The 20,277-nt window shown below is 44.9% G+C and overlaps 1 protein-coding gene across 20 annotated transcripts in view; it reads left to right on the top strand.

Annotated features, from left to right (window-relative positions):
- The window catches only part of KCNMA1 (potassium calcium-activated channel subfamily M alpha 1), a gene marked incomplete at both ends in the record, with an annotated part of 758,887 nt that overhangs the window by 686,788 nt on the left and 51,822 nt on the right, over positions 1–20,277 (top strand). For all 20 annotated transcript variants that reach the window (XM_079697900.1, XM_079697893.1, XM_079697892.1 and 17 more), the window contains 2 exons: positions 694–918; positions 4,456–4,648. In XM_079697900.1, the coding sequence (XP_079554026.1) occupies positions 694–918; positions 4,456–4,648 (418 nt within the window). The remainder of the gene's footprint in view (positions 1–693; positions 919–4,455; positions 4,649–20,277) is intronic.

Raw genomic sequence — 20,277 nt, 5'->3', positions numbered from 1 at the left:
AATTTGAACTTAATATAAGTTTCACATATTATGAAATATGCTTCTTTTGATTTTTTTTCAACCCATTTTCAAACATAAGAACCAATCTAAGCTCACTGGCTATGAAAAAGCAGGCGGCGGACCAGATTTGGCCCATGGGCCAGAGTTTGCCAGCCCCGGGCTCAGGATATTGTGTTCTACCTACTGATGCAGTGATGTCCTATGAGATCCCATTGATGAGTCTAGAATTTGGAACTCATTTCTCAAGCCGAGGCCAGCATGGGTCTGACTGTCTTATCATCATCTCAGCAACAGAAGCACACAAGACAGCTCATTTTATCCACAATTTCCTGGAAACTAAGACTTCCTTTTCCGAATGACATAAATATTGCTATTCCCTCTTATTTTCCCCCTGAAAGTTCAGCTCTTATGTATGGATGGCATATCTTCCTTAAATCTTTTCTCAGAGAAGGTAGTGATATGTGTGAATATATGTTTGCATGTATTTATTCCACCAATGTAATTTATACACACATACTCTAATTATAAATATATATGGCATGTATATAACATGAAAAAATTAAAAAAATAATAGCACATGGTAAGCACTCAGCAATTGTTTACTTGGTATTTTACACAAGTGATTTTTTTCAGTCCTTTTCACAACCCCATGAGGTCTTCTCTCCAATGCCTGTGCCCTTCTCCCTCCGGCAGACTCGAAGTGAAGCCGCCATGACCGTCCTGAGTGGCCACGTGGTGGTCTGCATCTTTGGCGATGTCAGTTCAGCCCTGATTGGCCTCCGGAACCTGGTGATGCCACTCCGTGCCAGCAACTTTCACTACCACGAGCTCAAGCACATTGTGTTTGTGGGTTCCATTGAGTACCTCAAGCGGGAATGGGAGACTCTTCATAACTTCCCTAAAGTGTCCATATTGCCTGTAAGTCCAAGGTCACATTAGCAATGCTTTTTTTCTTCTTTTCATTCACAAAAGAAAAATCCCCCCAGATGGATAGAGTGGTTGTAGCTTTGATCATGCCTCTGCTTCTTCATCTGCTTATGGACCTGAGGACTCAGCCCTTCCCCTATGCTCTGTCTAGGAATATCCAAACCCTGGGAGACCTTATTAAAAGGAATTTGCAGCCAAATTCAGTCACTCACCAGGCATGGAGTTTAGCTGGTATCAAATGTATTAACTGTATCAGTGTCTATACAGTCTCTCTCTTGCCTACCCAAACCCAGTGCTTTGCAATATTATAGTACTTATAGCAGAATTTACATAAGGAACTATTTATATCACTTTATTTATGATGTTATGAATGCTTGGAGAAATCTTATTTTACCATGTTCTGTTTTTAACTAAATGTATTTCACAGAGTTCTTTACTTCTGTTGTACAAAAGGCCAACCCCTTCTGCTGGCCAACCCCTCCCCGTCATTTAGAAGCCCAGTAATGTTTCCATGAGATTGTGTGTGTGTATACATGTGTGCACATGTGTGCATGTGATGTTCTTGATTACAAAACACTAGGACCCAAATCTAAAAGGAACAATTTGGGACCGCACAATTTAACGAGAGGGCATGGGATACGTGATCTGGGAGTCACATAACTAACTACTTCCCAATCGTTAATCAATATATTTTCCATTAACTTTCAAATAATTGTAGAGCATTGTACATTTCAACCTTTGATATAGTTCTCCAGGTCACAAATCCATGCAAACATCACTTATACTCCAAACATCTTTCTTGGAAGTTCACATCCCTAAAACTGAGGAACACAGATTTTATTCTATATTTTGAGAAGTCTGGATTTTTTCCCACTTACAGAGCTGAAATTTGTTATTTCTATTATCAGCGTCTAGAACCTCGGAAATGGAAAAAGAAAAGTCAAGTAATATAATTCAATAAGGAAGACATAAGAATCAATCCACAAGTAATGCCCATTCGTAACTATCAATACCATGTGTCCTAACATATGCCTGGCGCAGTGGACACTCCATAAATATATAAAGAATTGAGAAAAATATAGACAGATATCTTTTTGGCTGCTGAGCCCCAAATTCACTGACTTAGTGAACACATGTGGTTAAAAATAGTCACCTGCAGAAAAATAGTCATATACATAAAAGAGCATAAACAGATATATACCTAATTTCAGAAACATGATAGTTGTGATTACATATTTCCATGATTATTTTCCTATATGTGCTCTTCCACGTGGTCCTTGGAAACAATGGACTAGGGTCTAAAAGCATTTTGTAAAGAGCTTATTAGTTTTCTGGGATACAGGAGTCTATGTATGTGTGTATGTGTATAGTGTTGGGTGTGTGGGTGTGGGTGTGATGTTTTCTGTGTGTATTTGTTGTGTGTGTTTCCTTCTGTATGCTCTTGTACACATCCACTCATCTGCCTGCATCTATATGAATGAGTTCTCCTATCTGCAGGGCCTTTTCAAACCCTCCAAAATATATCACACTTGAACACAACATATTGGTACAAAATGGGCCTTCACCTATGTCTCCACATATTTCATTGTTTACACAGGGCCCCAGATATAGGACCAGCCCAGAGAAACACAATGTGTTTCTATGTATGTCATTTGTATTTCTTGAGTTTTGAAATCATGCATGTACAGCTGCACAGGGATTTTCTTATATCACAATTACTGGTGGATTCCCTACAAGAAATTAAAAGAATATGGATGTAGGCAACTGAGGCTTATACACTGGTGAAATGATTCAGGAAGTTGGTCAGACTTATTTTGTACCAAAAGACCCCAGTAAAAAGGGGGAGACTTCTCCTTCTCTCAAAAGGTCCTGCTCTGGAGCTTGGAATTTGTAGCTTCCCAGCCCCGTAGCACTAAATGCCTCTTCCTCCATAATTCCACTTTGCAGTTACATTTTGGAGGCTGGGAATAGTATGACTGCCACCGAGTCATAAAAGAGGGCTGATGGCCTTGATCTCTGCAGCCAAGTCCAATCTTCTCAAAGCCCCCTTTCCAGGAAGGAGAACGAGAGGAAGGCATCCAGAGACATAGGCAGTTGACAGACCCTCTCCCTACACGGTCAGTGAGCTGAAGACAGCTCAGGTCTCCATGAAGGCAAGTCAGAAGCTGGATTCAGGTTGGAGGATCAAGGAGGCTGGTGGCTGACGGTGAACTCCAAAATGATGCCCTTGGGACCCTATCACATGGGATGGCCTGATTAGTTCTTCTCTGGTTCCCCCCTCCCGAGGACACAGAGCAGGTGGGGGTCATGCCCCTCTCCTCCAATCCTAACCCTTCTATTTTACCAGTGGCTGCATTCCTGGCCTCTGTCATTACCTCCTTGACCTGGGGATTTTTTTCCACTGTTTTCTGTTATGGGATTTTTAAAAAAATCTGTTTACTGACTTATTTATTTTTAATTACTCCAGTAATATACAAGTATGTTCTTGTTATAAAATATTCAAACAAAGCAGATGTATATAAAGTCAAAAGCAAACTTTTCCTTCACCCCAAATCTTATTTCCCTCCTCAGGGGTAATTACTGTTATTAGTTTAATGTGTACTTTTCCTGAACTTTCTCTCTGAGTGTACGTACATTTATAAATACATTCATACATATATAGTTCCATTCTGTGGGTTTCTTTTTACATAAATGAAATCATACTTTTTGAATTGTCTAGAACTTGTTTCTTTTGTTTATTTGTTTCACTTGTTCCTCTGTCTTGAGATGCTTCCAAGGCAATACCTACACGGAGAGGTCTTTCAATCCCTTTACCTGCCACATAGATTTCCATTGTATATATATCTGATAGTGTATTTAGCCATGCCTCTGTTCTTGGACAGTTAGGTGATTTCCTTGTTTTTCTCTTGCTGAAAATATACATTAAAATCATATACCTGAAGCTTCACCCCTTTCCATATCCCCTTTGCAAGATGCACATTAATTCCACTCGCTCCCACATCCTCCAAATTCAGCCCCACTTCATCACACCGTGCTCCCTGGCTCTTTCCTCTTGGCTGCCTTGGGAATTCTAGTTGGAGCTGCTGTCTTTTTGCCTGAGACAGAAGTGACCTGCTATTAAATAAACAGGCATTTGAAAGCCACCCCCTCATTACATTCTGAAAGCCAGAGGTTGCCACAGGACAGTTACTTAAATCAAGACAATTTCCAGGCAGGAAGAAGATATAGAACCATGGCATAATTCCTCTCCCTCGTTAGTTCGTAATAGCTTGATCGAGTATCGAGAGCAACCCTAAAATGCTGCCATCAGCACCGACTACCCTTTAGATTAACACACAGCTCCTATTCCCTTGAACGTAGTTAGGCCAGCTTAATGTCAAGGCATAAAAAAGATACTTGTTAAATAATTTCCCAAAGCTCCAGCTCAATCTTTAATTTGTTTTTATTCTTTTCCCCCCTCTTCCCCTCTTGTCCCTCAGTCTCACTTTTGCTTCTCCTTTTTTTTTCTCTCTTTCCTCTATGCCAAAGGGTACGCCGTTAAGTCGGGCTGATTTAAGGGCCGTCAACATCAACCTCTGTGACATGTGCGTTATCCTGTCAGCCAATCAGAATAATATTGATGATACTTCGCTGCAGGACAAGGAATGCATCTTGGCGTCACTCAACATCAAATCTATGCAGTTTGATGACAGCATCGGGGTCTTGCAGGCTAATTCCCAAGGTAAGGGCAGCCTCTCTGCTGTGCCTACGGGGGACAGGGGCTGGCAAGAGGGATATCCTTCACTCCGTAATCCATAGAGGCCCACATCAGCCTGCCTGGTAGAGAAACACACCGTGGCTGCCATGGCTTTCAAAGGGGCATCTGCTGCCTCTTCTCGCCGCCCGGGCAGTGGGCTTGAGACCCTAACATCCACACTCTCAGTAGGCTGTCTTCCCCAAAACTAATCCAGCCTTTAAATGCCACCCCCTCAGCCTTCGCAAACAGTGGCTTTAGGACCAGGGTCGCCAGCTAAACGTCAGAGCACTGAGATGATGCTGGCTGAATAATTCCCAGTGTTTCTCCCCAGCATCTGTTTTTGCCATTGACCTGTGTTAAGCTTTGCTGTTGTTACAGCTGCATGGGGCGTGTTAAGCTTTGCGTTGTTATCGGCTGACCAAGGGACAGTGGTCTCTGGAGGGTGGGGAGTATATGGACACTGAAAGTCATTTAGCAGAAGGTGACACTTGTCAGCCCGTGCGTCCTCTATAGGAGGCATGACAGTGTTAAATGACACACATCTGCCACCTCTGCTCTGCCCTGATCTTCCCTGTCATTTGCTCTGGGACCCTGGGCAGAGGGTTCCAAGTACAGATGTTGTCTAGGAATCTCAGAGAGGCGGCACTGCAGAAACCCTCCAACAAACACCTCACTCATCAGGGCCTTGGCAGGGTGGGATGTGAAGCATTTTCCACCAAGTAACACGTCTGTGTGGGCTTGCCATGAACTGCAGGATCATTGTCATATGCGGTCTACTGGATAGGTGGCATCGGGTGCCTGATAGGGACCTGAATGCCATCATTCCAGGAGTAAAGATAGAGGGCGTACAGCCCACAAAAACTGCAGCCGCTGGGCTATGAAGCACCATCTTACTGATATGATAAAGCTCAGCTCCATCCTGCCGCCTAGACCTATGTGCTACATTATCTTTTGCCAACTCAGCATGACCACCACCTCCTTCTAAGGTCCCCCCGACGTTGCAGCGAAGCCAGAAACAATAGTTTCCAGAAGCCCCTTCTCTGCCTGGTTCTGGGCTGGAGTCTGCCAATGAGAGAGGGACACTAGGGCGAGATCTGGAAAGTGGAAGAGAAAAACAAGTCTTGATCTTTGGAGGCAGCTTCAGGGTTCAAAGCAGCTCTCAGGGGAAGCTTTGAGAACCACTGGCTTTGCTGCTAGAGATGGAGACTGGTGTGTGGGCTTCCCCGAGGGTCCTGAGGTTCACAGCACCTTCTGGTGAAGTTCAAGAGAACCTTCCTCTTGGTGCTGCAAGTGAAATGGCTAATGGTGGCCTCTTTGACTTTTGCTCCTCCAGCCCTGCCCATGGCTGTGTCAACCTCTAATTTTCGTCGTACCTGGAATAGAGTGGCTTCTATTCTTGACATAACCCTGGCTGATACAGCCTGAAGCTTGGTTTTGACATCTCCACTCCAGCCTCCTCTGCCTCGCCCCCACATCTAAATCTTGGTCTCCATTTGCTCAGCGGTGCCCGCAGGACAGAGCAATGCGCCGAGGCCCCAAGAAAGGAGCCTTAACTCTTTCCTGCCTCCTGCACGACCTGTTCAGGGAGCCAAGGTGACAAAGGATGGGAGGAGACAGTTAGCTGGCCTTCTTGGAGGAGGAAGAGGCAAGCTAGCTTTTGGTTCCTGCCCCGAAGTAGTTGATCTTCACTGTGTGTCTTTCCACCCACACCCCAGCATGGGCATCACCCAGGGACTGTTAGAAATGCAGACGCTCATGCCACACAGACCTACCGGGTCAGAATCTGCATCCTAACAGTGTCCCCAGGTGACTTGTGTGCACTGCTTTAAGGCACAATAAATCTTTATGCTAACAACACTGAGCACACTGACCAACCCCATTAGACGCTCCTCATCTCCTGGCAGCAGCTAGCAGAGGGAATGGAAAGAAGTAGAAGCAGGGGAAGTGCTCCCTCCAGGTGGAGATGGAACTGAATAGGGGGTGGAGGGGCAGGAAAAGACTCCCTTTCCCCAGCATGCCTGTTTCCTCGCAACTCAAGAATCGTGATTTTCAAGGTCCTAGATTAGAATCTCAACCTATAATATAGTCACATATGCATCCGACATAGGTGTTCCTTCCAGCTCTCTTAAACCTTATCCCCGCCTGTCAGATCCTTTTGATGGCCAAACTGGTAAAAAAAATGCTTCCCCTCCCCTCTTCAAACACTTACTCGATCTTCAAAAGCCTTCTTTACTGTTTTTATCACAGGAATAAGCAAGAATAGTAGGTCTTGGAGGGAGAGAAGGAAGAAAGGAAAAGAGGACTCATTTCTTCCTGCAAAAAAAAAAGGGCTCTTATTTTGTACACACACACACACGCACACGCACATGCACACCAGAAGGGACAGAGGATGTGCCCTGTGGCCGGTGGTGGTTTTCAGAGACTCCTGGTTGGCATTGGAGTGGAGTGTTTGGCTCTCAATGAGAGACTGTCGAAGCTGTAGCCCCACTGAGTCCATATTTCCCATCGTTTTCTTACTCTATCTGCTCCTCTCTTGTCCTTGGTTTCTAATAGTCCCCTTTGGTGACACTCTGACCTTCCAAAAAGCAGTGGTCCAGTGGTGGCCATCAACACGGGAGGTTGCTTCCTCCCCGATGGGTGAGCGTTGTAAGTTTATCTCTGGCTGCTCACTGTACAGCCCACGCCTCAGGTTCATCCCAGTCCATGGGGTCAGGTGGACGAGCTGAGATTCCCGGCTGCTCCCCCTCCTTGAGACCCTTGTGACCCACCCACCGGAATGCCCACTGTGTTTAAATACTTCTGTTACCCTTCATCTGGGCATTTGGCATGACCAAACTCCAAGTGGATTGGAATTACAGAATACAAAATGGATTTCGTCTTACTCTTTTCATTTCGGGGAACAAATCTAACTTCCCCATGAGAGGGAACTACAGAGATTTCTGGCCACTGACACCCCACCTTTCATCACTCTTTATTCTGTAGTGCTTATGAAACCCATTCCTTTGTTTTGTCTCGAGAGCTATGTTACCATCTCTCCAGAACACAGCGGGACAGAACTGTGGACCCAGGACAGATGTGTGTACTCTTGGGCCAGAGTATTCATGCACCCTTATGGCGAGTTGTTCTAACATGAAATGAAACAAGAAGATGTGTCTTAACATTGAGGAGGTAGAGCCTGCACTGGGATTTATGTTCAGACACTTGCCACTGCATGTTATTTGCTCTCCTAGACTCACAAAACCTCTTTTTCCTCTTCTCTTTTCACATTCCCTTTTAGTGTCACTGTTCTAGCCCACATGGTGTCAGGACTGGCCCAGCCTAGGGATTCTGGACCAGATACTCTCTGAAAAGATCTGAAATGTGATGGCTGATTGTCAAAAACAATTACAGAGAAAGGTGGCATACCCCATGCTGGACGGTATATCTGATGTGACGGTTGGGTCTATGAGATGCAGTTTTAGTATACAGCAGGCAAGACTGCAGTGACAATTATATAAAGGAGGTGAAGCCACTTCTTGCTGGTCAGCAAACATCAGCTCAGAACCACTTTACAACTCTTTACCAGCAACTAAGTGCCTTTATTTACAGAGCGCCTGTCACTTCCCTTTGGCTGGAGAGCTGGTGTATTATTTAGCACGCATTTATCTGGGGAAAACATTTCAATTTAAATCAGCTGGTACAACGGTGGCTCTTGCCAGACTCTTTCCCTGTGGTTCTAAAAGACAAGAACTGAGTCTGATCTTGGAAAGGAGGGTGAACAGAGGGAGGAAGGGTCTATTCTCAGAGAGCCACTTGAATCAGAACCTGAAAGGAAGGATCATGCGATTGAGTTTCCCATTATGCTTTTTTTGTTGTTGAAGTATGATGGTTGATTTACAATGTTATATTAGTTTCAGGTGGATAACATAGTGATTCAATATTTTTATAGATTATGCACCATTTAAAGTTATTATAAAATATTGGCTATATTCCCTGTGCTGTACAATGTATCCCTTGTAGCTTATTTATTTTATACATAGTATCAAAAGTTTGTATCTCTTAATCCCCTACCCCTATCTTGTCCTTTTCCCTTCCCTCTCCTGACTCGTAACCACCAGTTTGTTCTCTATATCTGTGAGTCCGTTTCTGTTTCGTTACATACATTCACTTGTTTTATTTTTTACATTCCATATATAAGTGATAACATACAGTATTTGCCTTTGTCTGACTTATTTCACTAAGCATAATACCTTCTAGGCCCAACCATGTTGTTGCAAATAGCAGAATTTCATTATTTTTTATGGCTGATATTTGTGTGTGTGTGTGTGTGTGTGTATGCCACATCTTCTCTACCTACTCATCTATTGATAAACATGTAGGTTGCTTTCATATCTTGACTATTGTAAATAATGCTGCTATGAACATTGGGGTGCATGTATCTTTTTGAATTAGTGTTTTCAATTTCTTCAGATATATAACCAGGAGTGGAATTACTGGATCATGTGGTAGTTCTATTTTTAGTTTTTGCCATTATGCTTTTATATTGAGTTATGAAATGAGCATTTATAGTTTCTTCCTGCTTAACCTTCCAGGAAGGGTGAGTCTTAAGGGAAAGAAAGAGGAATAAGTGAGTGACCACTATGTGTCAGGCACTATAGCACACAGGACACAAATGGCTACCATATTGGACAGTGCAGGTCTAGAGTACAGGCTTACTGCCTTGCTAAGGGTTTGGATTTATAAGAAGATGATGATTAAGTCCATCTTTTAGAAAGATAGCAGACAAAAATATGAGCATGGTTTAGAGGTGGAAAAAGACGGTGGCATGAGCTATATGAGAAGACTACTGCAATGGACTAGAAGGGATGAGAATGAGGGCTGACAGGACAACTTAGTGATGCTAACATCACTAAGGACAAAACAGAAATTGAGATAGATTTGAAACAGAGAGAGTAGCTGTCGAAGACTAGTTGGTGGGAAGGAGGTATGGATGAGCAAGGATGAGGAATTGGGAATGCGTTTCGAGGTTGGCCACGCGGTGGATGTAAAAATGATTAAGTTCGCAAAGGACCCAGGAGGAGAAACAAGCTTGGGGCAGAAGGTAAAACAATTAGGTCCTGGTTCATTTGAGTTGAAATTTTCTGGAGAATATCCAGTGAGAAATAAGAACATACGGTTACAGGGTTAAAGTTAGGTTTGAAGCTATAGACTCGGAGGTCGTTGGTGATGGACAGTGTATGGGCCTTGAGAGTGGATATTTCCAAGGGAGATAAGGCAGGGCAACTAAGAGAAAAGGGGCCATTGTGGAACCTTGGGAAACATCAACCTTGAAGGGACAAACAGAGGAAGAGAATCCAGTGAGAGGGGCTGAGGACACAGATTTTGGGGGGTAGGAGTGGGTGGTATGAAGGTAAAGGAGAAGAGGATTGAATAAACTCCAGAGTCGCGATCTAGAATGTATCCTAATTATTTCTCGCTGTGTGTGTTTTCTTGAGCAGACTCTGAGCTCTTTGAGAGGCAAAGACTCTTCCTCATCTTGCTAATCTTCGTGTCTCCAGTCCCTCTAGCACAGGACCTGACACAGAGTTGTCATGCCAGCAGAATTTGCTGGGCTGAACTGATTTGAAAGGAAACAGTGATTTGCACTGTCAGATACTGCAGAAAAGTCAAGTAGATGAGGGCTTAAAAATGGCAACAGTGCATTTGACCCTCAGGAAGTTCCCAGTGATCTTAGCAAGAGCAGCTGAGTAGCTTGTTGCCAGTAGAAGCGAGCATTCAGGGGACTCAAACCTTAATGGGAGGTGAGAATTGGAGACCCTATATTACTCTTTCAAGTGCAGATAGGGAGAGAAAGAGGATATTTCAGAGGAGCTCATCAAAGAAAGGATTTCTTTTTTGTTTTTAGAAGAGGGAGAAATACACCATATTTCTTGGCTATGGTAGGCTAGGGTGAAGCCCCATAGAGGGGCAAAGTTTGAAGCTACAGGAGAGTTGTTAAACGATAAAGAAGGAACCAGAGAGAAGCAGGAGAGATGATGTGTCCTTTAAAAAAGGAAGGAATGGGGCTTCCCTGGTGGCGCAGTGTTTGAGAGCCCGCCTGCCGATGCAGGGGACGCGGGTTCGTGCCCCGGTCCGGGAAGATCCCACATGCCACGGAGCGGCTGGGCCTGTGAGCCATGGCCGCTAAGCCTGCGTGTCCGGAGCCTGTGCTCCACAATGGGAGAGGCCACAACAGTGAGAGGCCCGCGTACCGAAAAAAAAAAAAAAAGAAAAGAAAAAAGAAGGAATGATCCTTGTTCCTCCGAGTCAGAGGGCTAGATGGGGAAGATGAAGCTGGAGGAAACTTCAGTCTGATGGCCCCTCCTTTCTTCATGAAGCAACCAACTTGGCTTTCCTTGAGGAGTTAAGTGGGCCAATTGGGACAGGGAACTGATGTGGTAAAAGTTCAGAGCAGACACCATGGGAACCACGTAAGGAAAGGACTGGATTTAGGTGAAAGCACCATGAGCATTGGTGAGGACCAGCTGGGGTTGGAACCATGATAAAACCAGTCAGCACTGCCCTGCAGTTTTCTCTGCAGTGTTTTGCAAAAAAAGCACAGAAACTAGAAATTGGCTTTAGCTTGGGATGGAGATTCGGAGGAGGCAAAGGATTCCGTGGTGCTGTTGAGAGAATATTAAAATGAGTGTCCCAGGGTCTAAGACGGTAGGTGGAGAAGTTAAACCAGAGATGGGGCTTCTAGGCAGAGGGGCCAAAAACGAAGCAAGAAATAAATCTCTGCGAGGTCAAAGAACAGGCATGTGGAGTTGAAGAGTGCCAAAGGGTGGGAGGTTTGATTAGAGAAAGGATGTGATGACCTCAGAGAATGAAATATTCCTTGCAGAGCCAGAACAGATCTTGGTCATGTTCACGCTAAAACAGGTCTTCTCCACAAGGACTCTGAGCCCAAAGCAGAGCCCATCTGTTCACCACCATCACCCTCACCACCACCACTACCATGACCAGCACGACCACCAGCAACCATAATAATAATGCTTATGCTTCATGAATGGTTCCTGCTGTTATGTGGTAGATATTTTGTCAACCAAGACAACAGGCATTTCTTACATCACCAGTTTTCACCCTTGGCTGCACATTGTAATCAGTTGAGAAATGTTAAAAAATATCAACGCCTGGGTTGCCCCTTAGCAGTTGTGACTTAGCTGGTAGGGGGTACAACCCGGGCATCAGGAGTTTTTGAAGTTCCCTGATGATTCCCAGGTGCAGCCAGGGTTGAGAACCACTGCCCAAGGTGGTCCTCAGAGGAAGTGTATGAAGTAAGAGGGTTACTATTTTGATTGTAAACAGGAAGAAACTGAGGGTTTGAGAAGCTAAGTAATCATTTTAACCTGAGTCTCCTGGCTTTCTGGGAATCCTAACCTTTAAATCATTTTGCTTCTTTATAACAATTCTGTTATTTAAACCTGTTGGTCTACCTTCTTCCTTTCATATTTTTGTGGATGATCATTAGCTTTCCCAATACTGAAAATCCTTAAGTGGAGAAAGGGGGTAGGGGAAGGCAGTGGGAAACCAGGCTCTGGCTTTTGCCCAACTGGCTATATTTGTCATCTTGTTTCTGTCATATGTCTCAAGGCGATAAGTAAAGGATATTAGTTGCCCTGTGGACAGGCCTTCTTTTTTTTTTTTCTGCATCGGGTCTTAGTTGTGGCTAGTGGGCTCTTCTATTTTTTTTTTTTTTTTTTGCGGTACGCAGGCCTCTCACTGTTGTGGCCTCTCCCACCGCGGAGCACAGGCTCCGGACACGCAGGCTCAGCAGCCATGGCTCACGGGCCCAGCCACTCCACGGCATGCGGGATCTTCCCGGACCGGGGCACGAACCCGTGTCCCCTGCATCGGCAGGCAGACTCTCAACCACTGCGCCACCAGGGAAGCCCAGGCCTTCTTCTTGACCACAGCCTTTGAAAGGTGGCAGGGCTGAGATCCAGCACCACACAGCTATTAAACAGCAACGTTGCCCACCTTCAAAGCCAGCAGGGTGCCCCTCCCAGTCCCTGGGTCTCTTCAAGAAGATGGAGCTGGTGTATATCAATGCCTGGGCTAAATTTGGATGCTGGTGTTAGGGTTCCTCTCTTGTTCTTTTTCCTGTTATATCTGCATTCATCTGATTCATGCTACCTGTCCTGAAGGTGTCAGTCCAATTCCATGAACATTTACTAAGCACCTGTCATGTGCCCAGACTGTGCACGGCAGACACTGCTGGGGAGTCAGGGGTCATAAAGCACATTCCCGGTCTTTGCAACCTCCTAGGCAAATAAATAACTCTGCTTCAGAATGCTGGTTGATTCCCATGGGAGAATTACCATCTGTGGAGGCTAACACTAGGGACAGGAAGAGAAAGAGAGTGGGTTTGAGAGACACTCTGGGAAAAAAGCAGAGGATTTCAGCAGTTGGAAACAAATAGATCTGGCTGCAGTCAGAGAGCAGAACAGAGGAAGAGGGGCAGAGGTACATGGGGACATGTTTGAGGGACAGCAGTGAGTACAGTTGGGCAGGAACACAGTGTGTGTATCGGGCAGCAGTGGGACAGGAGGCTGAAGTGTGGGTTGGGCATTGAGAAACTTTTTCTTTTTTTTTTAGTTAGGAAGCTGTAAATAATTTTTTATGAGTCTGTGAGTTAGGAAGCTCTAAGTAATTCAGTAGGCACCGGGGAGCTACGGAAGGTTTCAAAGCAAGAGAGTGATGGGATTGGACCTGAACTTTAGGAAGATTGACCTGGCAGCCCAGTGAAGCATTGTTTGGAGTGGGAAAAAAGAGGATGCAGGGAAACTGGGTAGGAACAGTGGTTACCCAGGAGGAGACCAGGAACCTGGAACTGGAAAAAGAAGGGGAGGATCTAGTGTAAGATGAGTAGGTATAAAACAGACTGTGTGAATGTGAGCTTCCTTCCTGGTAATGGAGGACAGTGGCTGCTCATGGGAAGAAGCCTGCAGAGAGGAGGGACTGGCTGCAGAGCGAAGTAGTGTTGGTTGTGTTGGGTTTCAGTTGTGATTCATTTCCGCATGGACTTGGTGGAAAAATCCAGGTGAACCTGAAAAACAGATGGGTGGAAATAAAGTCCTGAATCCAGGAGAGGGTCACAGTTATAGAGATCCGCCCCATTGCCCATGCTCTAGGGGCCAAGAAGAGCCTCAGGGGACAGGAAAAGGAAAGGGAGTTGAACGGCAGAAGTCTGAGGACCATCTTAGAAAGGACAGAGGGAACCATTGGTACAAGCCACGGAGCCACAGCTGAGCCAAGTTCCCAGTGCTCCTGGGGAGGGAGGAGTATGTGTCTCAAGCTTTGGGACAAATGTCTGCTGCCTGCTTTCTCTTGCCTCCTCTAAATTAATTTGTCTATATTTTATGCCTCTTTACAACCACAAGTTTAAAAAAATTATAGTGGACTTACATAAACACGCCGACAGGCACATAAGCACAAGACACACGTACACACACACCTTAGTTCCTACAGCCCTCTGTGACCCTCAGGCACGGTTACACTAAGTGATGTCCACATATAAGCAGACGCTCTCCTTTGTCTGAATTTCAACAAAGGTTAAGAGCCTCAAGTAGGGAATGACATTTTTCTTTGGAAGTATGGCTATAGTCCTTGGAGAGACAACATTAATTGGGGGCAAAGGGTACATCCTGAAGTCTGAGATCGCTCTTACTGTTTCAGGGAAGAAAATGTGACTTCTGTTTTATATATGGGGGAGATCATGTGAATTAAGATCTCTAAATTATATTGGATCACAGGAGTCAGGATTCAAAAGGACATTCCTAAACTGGAACTTTGGGACAAAATCCATGGGATGGAATGGAATGAAGACTGCTGAGCATTAAGTTTCAAATAATTACTCAAGACAAGCTGGATAAACCTTGCTGATAGAGGTGTAATTTATTTGGAGCAGTGATTGTTTCATCCTGGCCAGTCCGAGAGAGAGTATGTCAAGAGCTATGAAGATTTGAAGGAAGACATTGACAGACAGGCAGTGCTGCCAAGGGGGCGACCAGAATGGGGAAATGCTTGGACTACGTGTCACTTGCCCAGCGGTTAAGAGAACGGGGCTAGGGGACCAAAAGGGACGTCTTCTGCTCCATTGAACAAAACCAGGATCGATGGCTAATGACTAGGGAGAACCAGATTTTAATCCCACATAAGAAAGGCAGCCTAAACATGCAGTGAGCGTCCTATCACCGCATGACTGTTTGCCAAATGGAAGTTCCTGGCGTGATCTTTGTGATGGTGGGGAAAGTAGACGAGAGGAGTTCTGTGGTCCTTTATAACTGAGGGTCTCTGGTATTTTCTTGATTCTGATGACATAGAGCTCTGTGTTTTAGAAGATCTACCTTCTTACTCCAGAGGGAGAGCTATGCTGTTTGGCGAAATTGGGGTCATAATGGGTCTTTTAGTGGAAACTTGCACATCTTTCCAGAATGGCACTGTCTTTGTGTCTAAGATGGGGAGTGGCCTGCACTGGGGTGAGCAGCTGCACATCTGGCTTTTCCATTAAGTTGACAGACCACTCCCATCTTCAACTCCCATGTCACCCCTCAACACCTGCCCTTCCCAGTTTTCTCCCTTCCTCCCCTCCCCCAAGCCTCACCCCCTGCACACCCGGGCTGCTCTCACTTGCAAGCACACCTATACACATATCCTACACACATTGTCCCTCCCTGAAATCAGAGAAGCCTTTTTTCAGCTGTTCCCCTATAACATTTCATTACCACAATATTCTCTCTCAATCCTGAGCTGGCGGTGGGGGGAGAAGCCATTCCTCTTTATACCCACCCAACGAACAAAGCTCAGCGCTAAAATAATTTTCTTCAGTTGTAACTGAAAGGGCTGTTGGCTTCCAGCCCAAAAACCAGAAAGACAATTATACTTAACTGTTTAGAGATTTATAAATACCACACTGGAGTAGCCTCTAGGTAGTAACTTTAGATACCCAGCCCAATAACTTTCTTTTATTGGTTTGTGATTTAGACCTTATTTTCAGTCTTCTATAATAAGAGGAGTACATTTCATTAAAAGAGCTTACTAAACAATAAAGAAAATCTGGCTTAGGGCTCCGAGTGGGTCTCAGGTGCAGAAAGGGGTCTGCCCTGTTCCATTTCTTCTGCAGACATCATGAGACGGATCTGAGCACAGTGGGGTAGCTGTATTTCAGCAAAGCAGCCATTGCAGCCGTTTTCTAAATGACTTCAACTTGGGAGATTTTTTCCTACACAGCATATTTCACCACATGGGAGATGCTCTGAAGACTGCCATCTACTAGTCTGGCAGTAGATTCCCAGTGAAGGAAACAAGGAAAAGCAACCACCGTCACGACAATAGCTGTAACAAGAGACTGAGGAGTGAGGGCTACTTTCTGAACCCATGGAGGTTTTTAGGCCCTCCGTAAAAGGTCTAACCAGGGGAGTGGATTAGGGAAGAGAAAGTAAAAACGGACGATATCGCCTATTCCTTCCAATGGCCTGCTTAGCAGAATTCACTTCTGCTGTGCCCAGCTTGGGACAACTGCAGTGAGAGGAAATCTGAGCTTCAGAGACAGAAAACAGATGTGGGGTGGAGTTGGGGTGGGACTGAGCTCATTGTCCCAGCGTCAGGCTTTCATGAGCTGCTCTGCTACTCCAAGCTCATGTGCCTAGTTAAGGCTCCTTTTAAAAAATTATAGTTCCCCCTTTTTCTTCAGGTGAGTCATGCACCAGGCACATTCATAGACAATATTTCATTTAATCTCCCCTCATAAGCTACTCAGGCAGAGGTGATTTATCTCCATTCTACAGATGAGAAAAGTGAGCCTCAGAAAAATTGAGCAACTTGTCCACAGTTTCTTGGCTCAGATCCCCAAACTGTCTGATTCCAAAGCCTTGTGCTTTTCTCACTACATCAGTCTGCCGCATAAAAGACAACAAATGTTATTCTGATGAAAACGGGCCTGAATCTATACATCTGCTTTTCAAGGTCATGGAAGCATCCCTGGGGACAAACGTTCAGTGAAAGGAAAGCTCTCAAGGCATGCCAGACTCCCAAACTGCTTCTTGCAGTCAAGGGCTGACTTTGTTTTGAATATTCTTGTCTCTGGGCATCCCTGTTTTGTGGGTCCCTTACCGTCCCCACCCCAGCAGTCAGAGACACTAGGATCCTCTTGGTCCCTGACTTCATTGCTACGACAACCATACAGACAACAGCAGAGCTGGGAGAAGAGTTTTGCTTACCTGCCTCTGTGAACAGTATAATTGCTTGAGCTTTTCTTCCCCCTGTTAATATAGACTTGATTTTGGAGCGGCCAAAAAGAGGGTGGAAAGTTTGAGACCCAGATGTTGCTTTCTTTTGTTCAGAAACTTATACAATATTTCCAGGTTTTATCTCCTCATCCCACTTTCCAGGTGGAAGTTTCCATGGAAGACAGAGAATGAACAGACCACTCTAGCCCTCAAAGCCTAGGAGTTCAGGCTGTATGTTATGCTCAGAAAAACGGTCCAGATACATTGTCCTGTGGGAGCAAAGTGCGGTTGTATAAGCAGAGGAAGGTGAAAGAAATCTTGTCATCCCACAGACTCTCTGAGGCCCCTGATGAGATTCCAGATAAGGATCCAACAGTTCTTTACCTGAGCGTCAGTTTAGGAAAGTTGCCTGAGGTTAGTCCCTGCTCTTTCCATGGTCCATGCCATCATGACACTAAGGACATCTATAGGCAGAAGTGACACAGATGTGTAAAATAAGTTGTATGGCACAAGTTGAATGCACATATTTAACGATATGGGATCTGGAACATTCCAGAGTACCTTGCAAAATGCATGGTGTGAGTCATTTGTAATTTGCTGAGGCATGAATGTGATCCATATGCTATGAAGATAGCACGCATGCCTCAAGCCAGCAAATGAGCCTACAACCCATCCAGTGTATTTTTGTCTTTACCCTTCCTTTCATAGGCGAAAACTCATGTGAAGTCCTAAAACCTTTATTTCCCTTTTTAAAAAAAATGGCCCTGCAAAGAAGCCAACTGATTTTATAAATGACTATAGTTCTGGATTGATAGAATATTTAAGGGTATGAGTGGTTATACTTCATGGAATTCTGGAGGAAAGTATTCCCCCGGTTCTGGAAGAGCAGGATAGTAGTCCTGGAGTGTCTTATCACATATCTCCTGTAAAGAATTTCTACTGGCCATTCGAAGTGCCCCATGGATGTCACCACACAGTGTGTTGTAAGAAGGCAGAATTTGCTTTGAGCTGCAGTGGTCCAGAGGTGGGGGTAGCTCCAGAGTAAGTGGAGTTGAATTTGAAAATAGGTATGATTATTGTCAGGAAAGGGGCTACAGGCAGATGGAAAGGGCTGGAGCAGAGTGAGGAAGGCCACACGAGCAGGAAAGGCCAAGTTTATTCATGACAGGCACTTGGCTACGTGTCTACTAATGACATTGCTGAGGGACTTAAGGATCTCAGGGTGTCAAAGGAAATGATTGTAGGGGAGGTCACTGTTAACTTGGATAGACCCTCCAAGAATGGCCTTTTCTGTCATCTTACTGACCTTCCCACTCCCACCAACTGTCAGAAATATACTTAGATGCTTAGCATAGCACCTCACACCTAGTAGATGCCTAGTAGAGGTGAGTGGAGTGGGCAAATAAATGATTTAATCCCCATATCTCTTGTTTGCTGTCTGCTCTGTCTTAGTTTGCCCTCCAATGAGCTAAAGCAGTTCGATTCCTTTATTAAATACCACATCCTTTCCTTCCAGCCTTCAGTCACTCTCCATTCATTTGATAGCTGGGTACTGGGCAAGGGTCCTAAAGATCGAAGGCGCTGAAGTTGTCAGTAGGAGCCATGGCCAGACTTGCCCAAGAGTTCTCTAGTGCACATCATCCCATTCCCTTAACCTTTGCTAATAGCTCCCGATCCTCCATATTTTACTGGCCTCATCACAGGTATATTGCACAGTACCAGCCCAAGGCCTGAGGAGGCTATAGCATTGAGACCTTCAAAGTTCAATAATGTACAGAAAACATCTCTACTTTCTGCTCTAGGGGGCTTGGAATGGTTCCTCAGCACTGCCCTGGCCACGTGGAGATGGACGCTCACTCCTCTCAGCCATGGGCTGGCGAATGGTGCTCTATCACCTGGGTGGGGGCAGTTAATCAGATGGGTTTTGTTGCTCTGCTTAATGATGGTGAATCACAAGTGGGGCTGTCAGAGGGATGACACCGTCGTGTAGGGTCAAGGGACAAAGTTTTAAATCCTACTTAACGTTAGTCGTGTGGTATTTGACTTTGGATAAACACTCTGATTTCATTTCTTCATCCCTGAAATGGGGTTTGTTAGAGTAGCCCCACCTAACTATTCTGAGAGATTGTGTGTGAATCCAAGGAGATGATGACTACAGATTGGTTTTATAAAACATGGAGGGCTTTAGAAATCGCATTTTGCAGTCAGGTTAATCATGGTGTGTGAGGGCTCTAGAACTGAAAACTTGGGTTTGAATGCAGCTCTGCTACCTACTAGGCCTGGGCATATTATTTAACCTCTCTGTGCCTCTGTTTTCTCACTGAGAATACTAATTGTACCTGGCTCATCAAATTTCTGTGAGATATAAATGAGATATAGGGCTTTCTCTAGTCTGTATGCTACCTTTACGTGAGTCAGAAAAAGTCACTCCTTCCTTTGAGATACTTTACTTCCATCTGTTGAAAAATTCTCATAATATACTGATTATGTTTGAACAGTATGCTTTTCTACCATCTGCTAGGAAAAACCATTATAATAATTATGCAAATATATCATTCCATGGTATGAGTGATGCCCACTTTGATGAGCTGTTGTTCAGTGTCTGACCTTCGTAACCATACATGGCAGCCCTGAGTGGATGGATGTAAAGCACTTATTACCTAGGGTGTAGTTAGAGATCAAGCAACATTAGCTTTTTTGTTCTTAATATTGGATAGTTTTACCATTTTCTTTCATTTGGTCCCCCAAAATAACAGTTAACAAGTTAGGGTTGGCCATTTGTACCCAGCAGCCAGAATTCCTGTTGATTCTGCTTGTCATTAGGTGTGCATGGCAAGTAGATGATGGTGGAAACCAAGACACCTTTGGGAGGTGAGCAATCCAGGTGGGGGAGACTTACAAAAGCCTAGAGTGTTGAGAAAGGATGGGGGCAGATTGACAGTGACCACTGGGATTTTCCCTCTGTAGACAGGCCAGTGTGGTACCACTCAGTGGAGCTTTTTAGGAAGCAGAAAGGCGAGGCCTCGGCTCAGTGACAGAAGACCTCATGCACATCTGCTCTGTGGCAGTTGGTTATGGCAGGAGTCCTGACATTTGGGTGAAATGACATCAATCCAGAGTTGCTACTGGCTGAGTGGGGCTCATGCTGCTGCAGCTAGATGGTAGGTGGCACCTGGCCTCCCTCCTTTACCTCTTTTTCCCTCAAAAAAAGTAATTTTGGCCCTCAGCCTGAGGCCCTGGGAATGATTTGTTCATTGGGAAAGGGGTTTTGGATCCTTTTAAATACCTAGTAAAATGATGCATCTTCTGTCTGTCCCTCCCCTACCTCCCCGTAGGTGTATGCAGAAATATTTGCATACACATTCA

Source organism: Hyperoodon ampullatus, assembly GCF_949752795.1.
Source record: "Hyperoodon ampullatus genome assembly, chromosome: 1".
Lineage (NCBI taxonomy): Eukaryota > Metazoa > Chordata > Mammalia > Artiodactyla > Ziphiidae > Hyperoodon > Hyperoodon ampullatus.
This window is presented reverse-complemented; position numbering and strand designations above follow the sequence as displayed.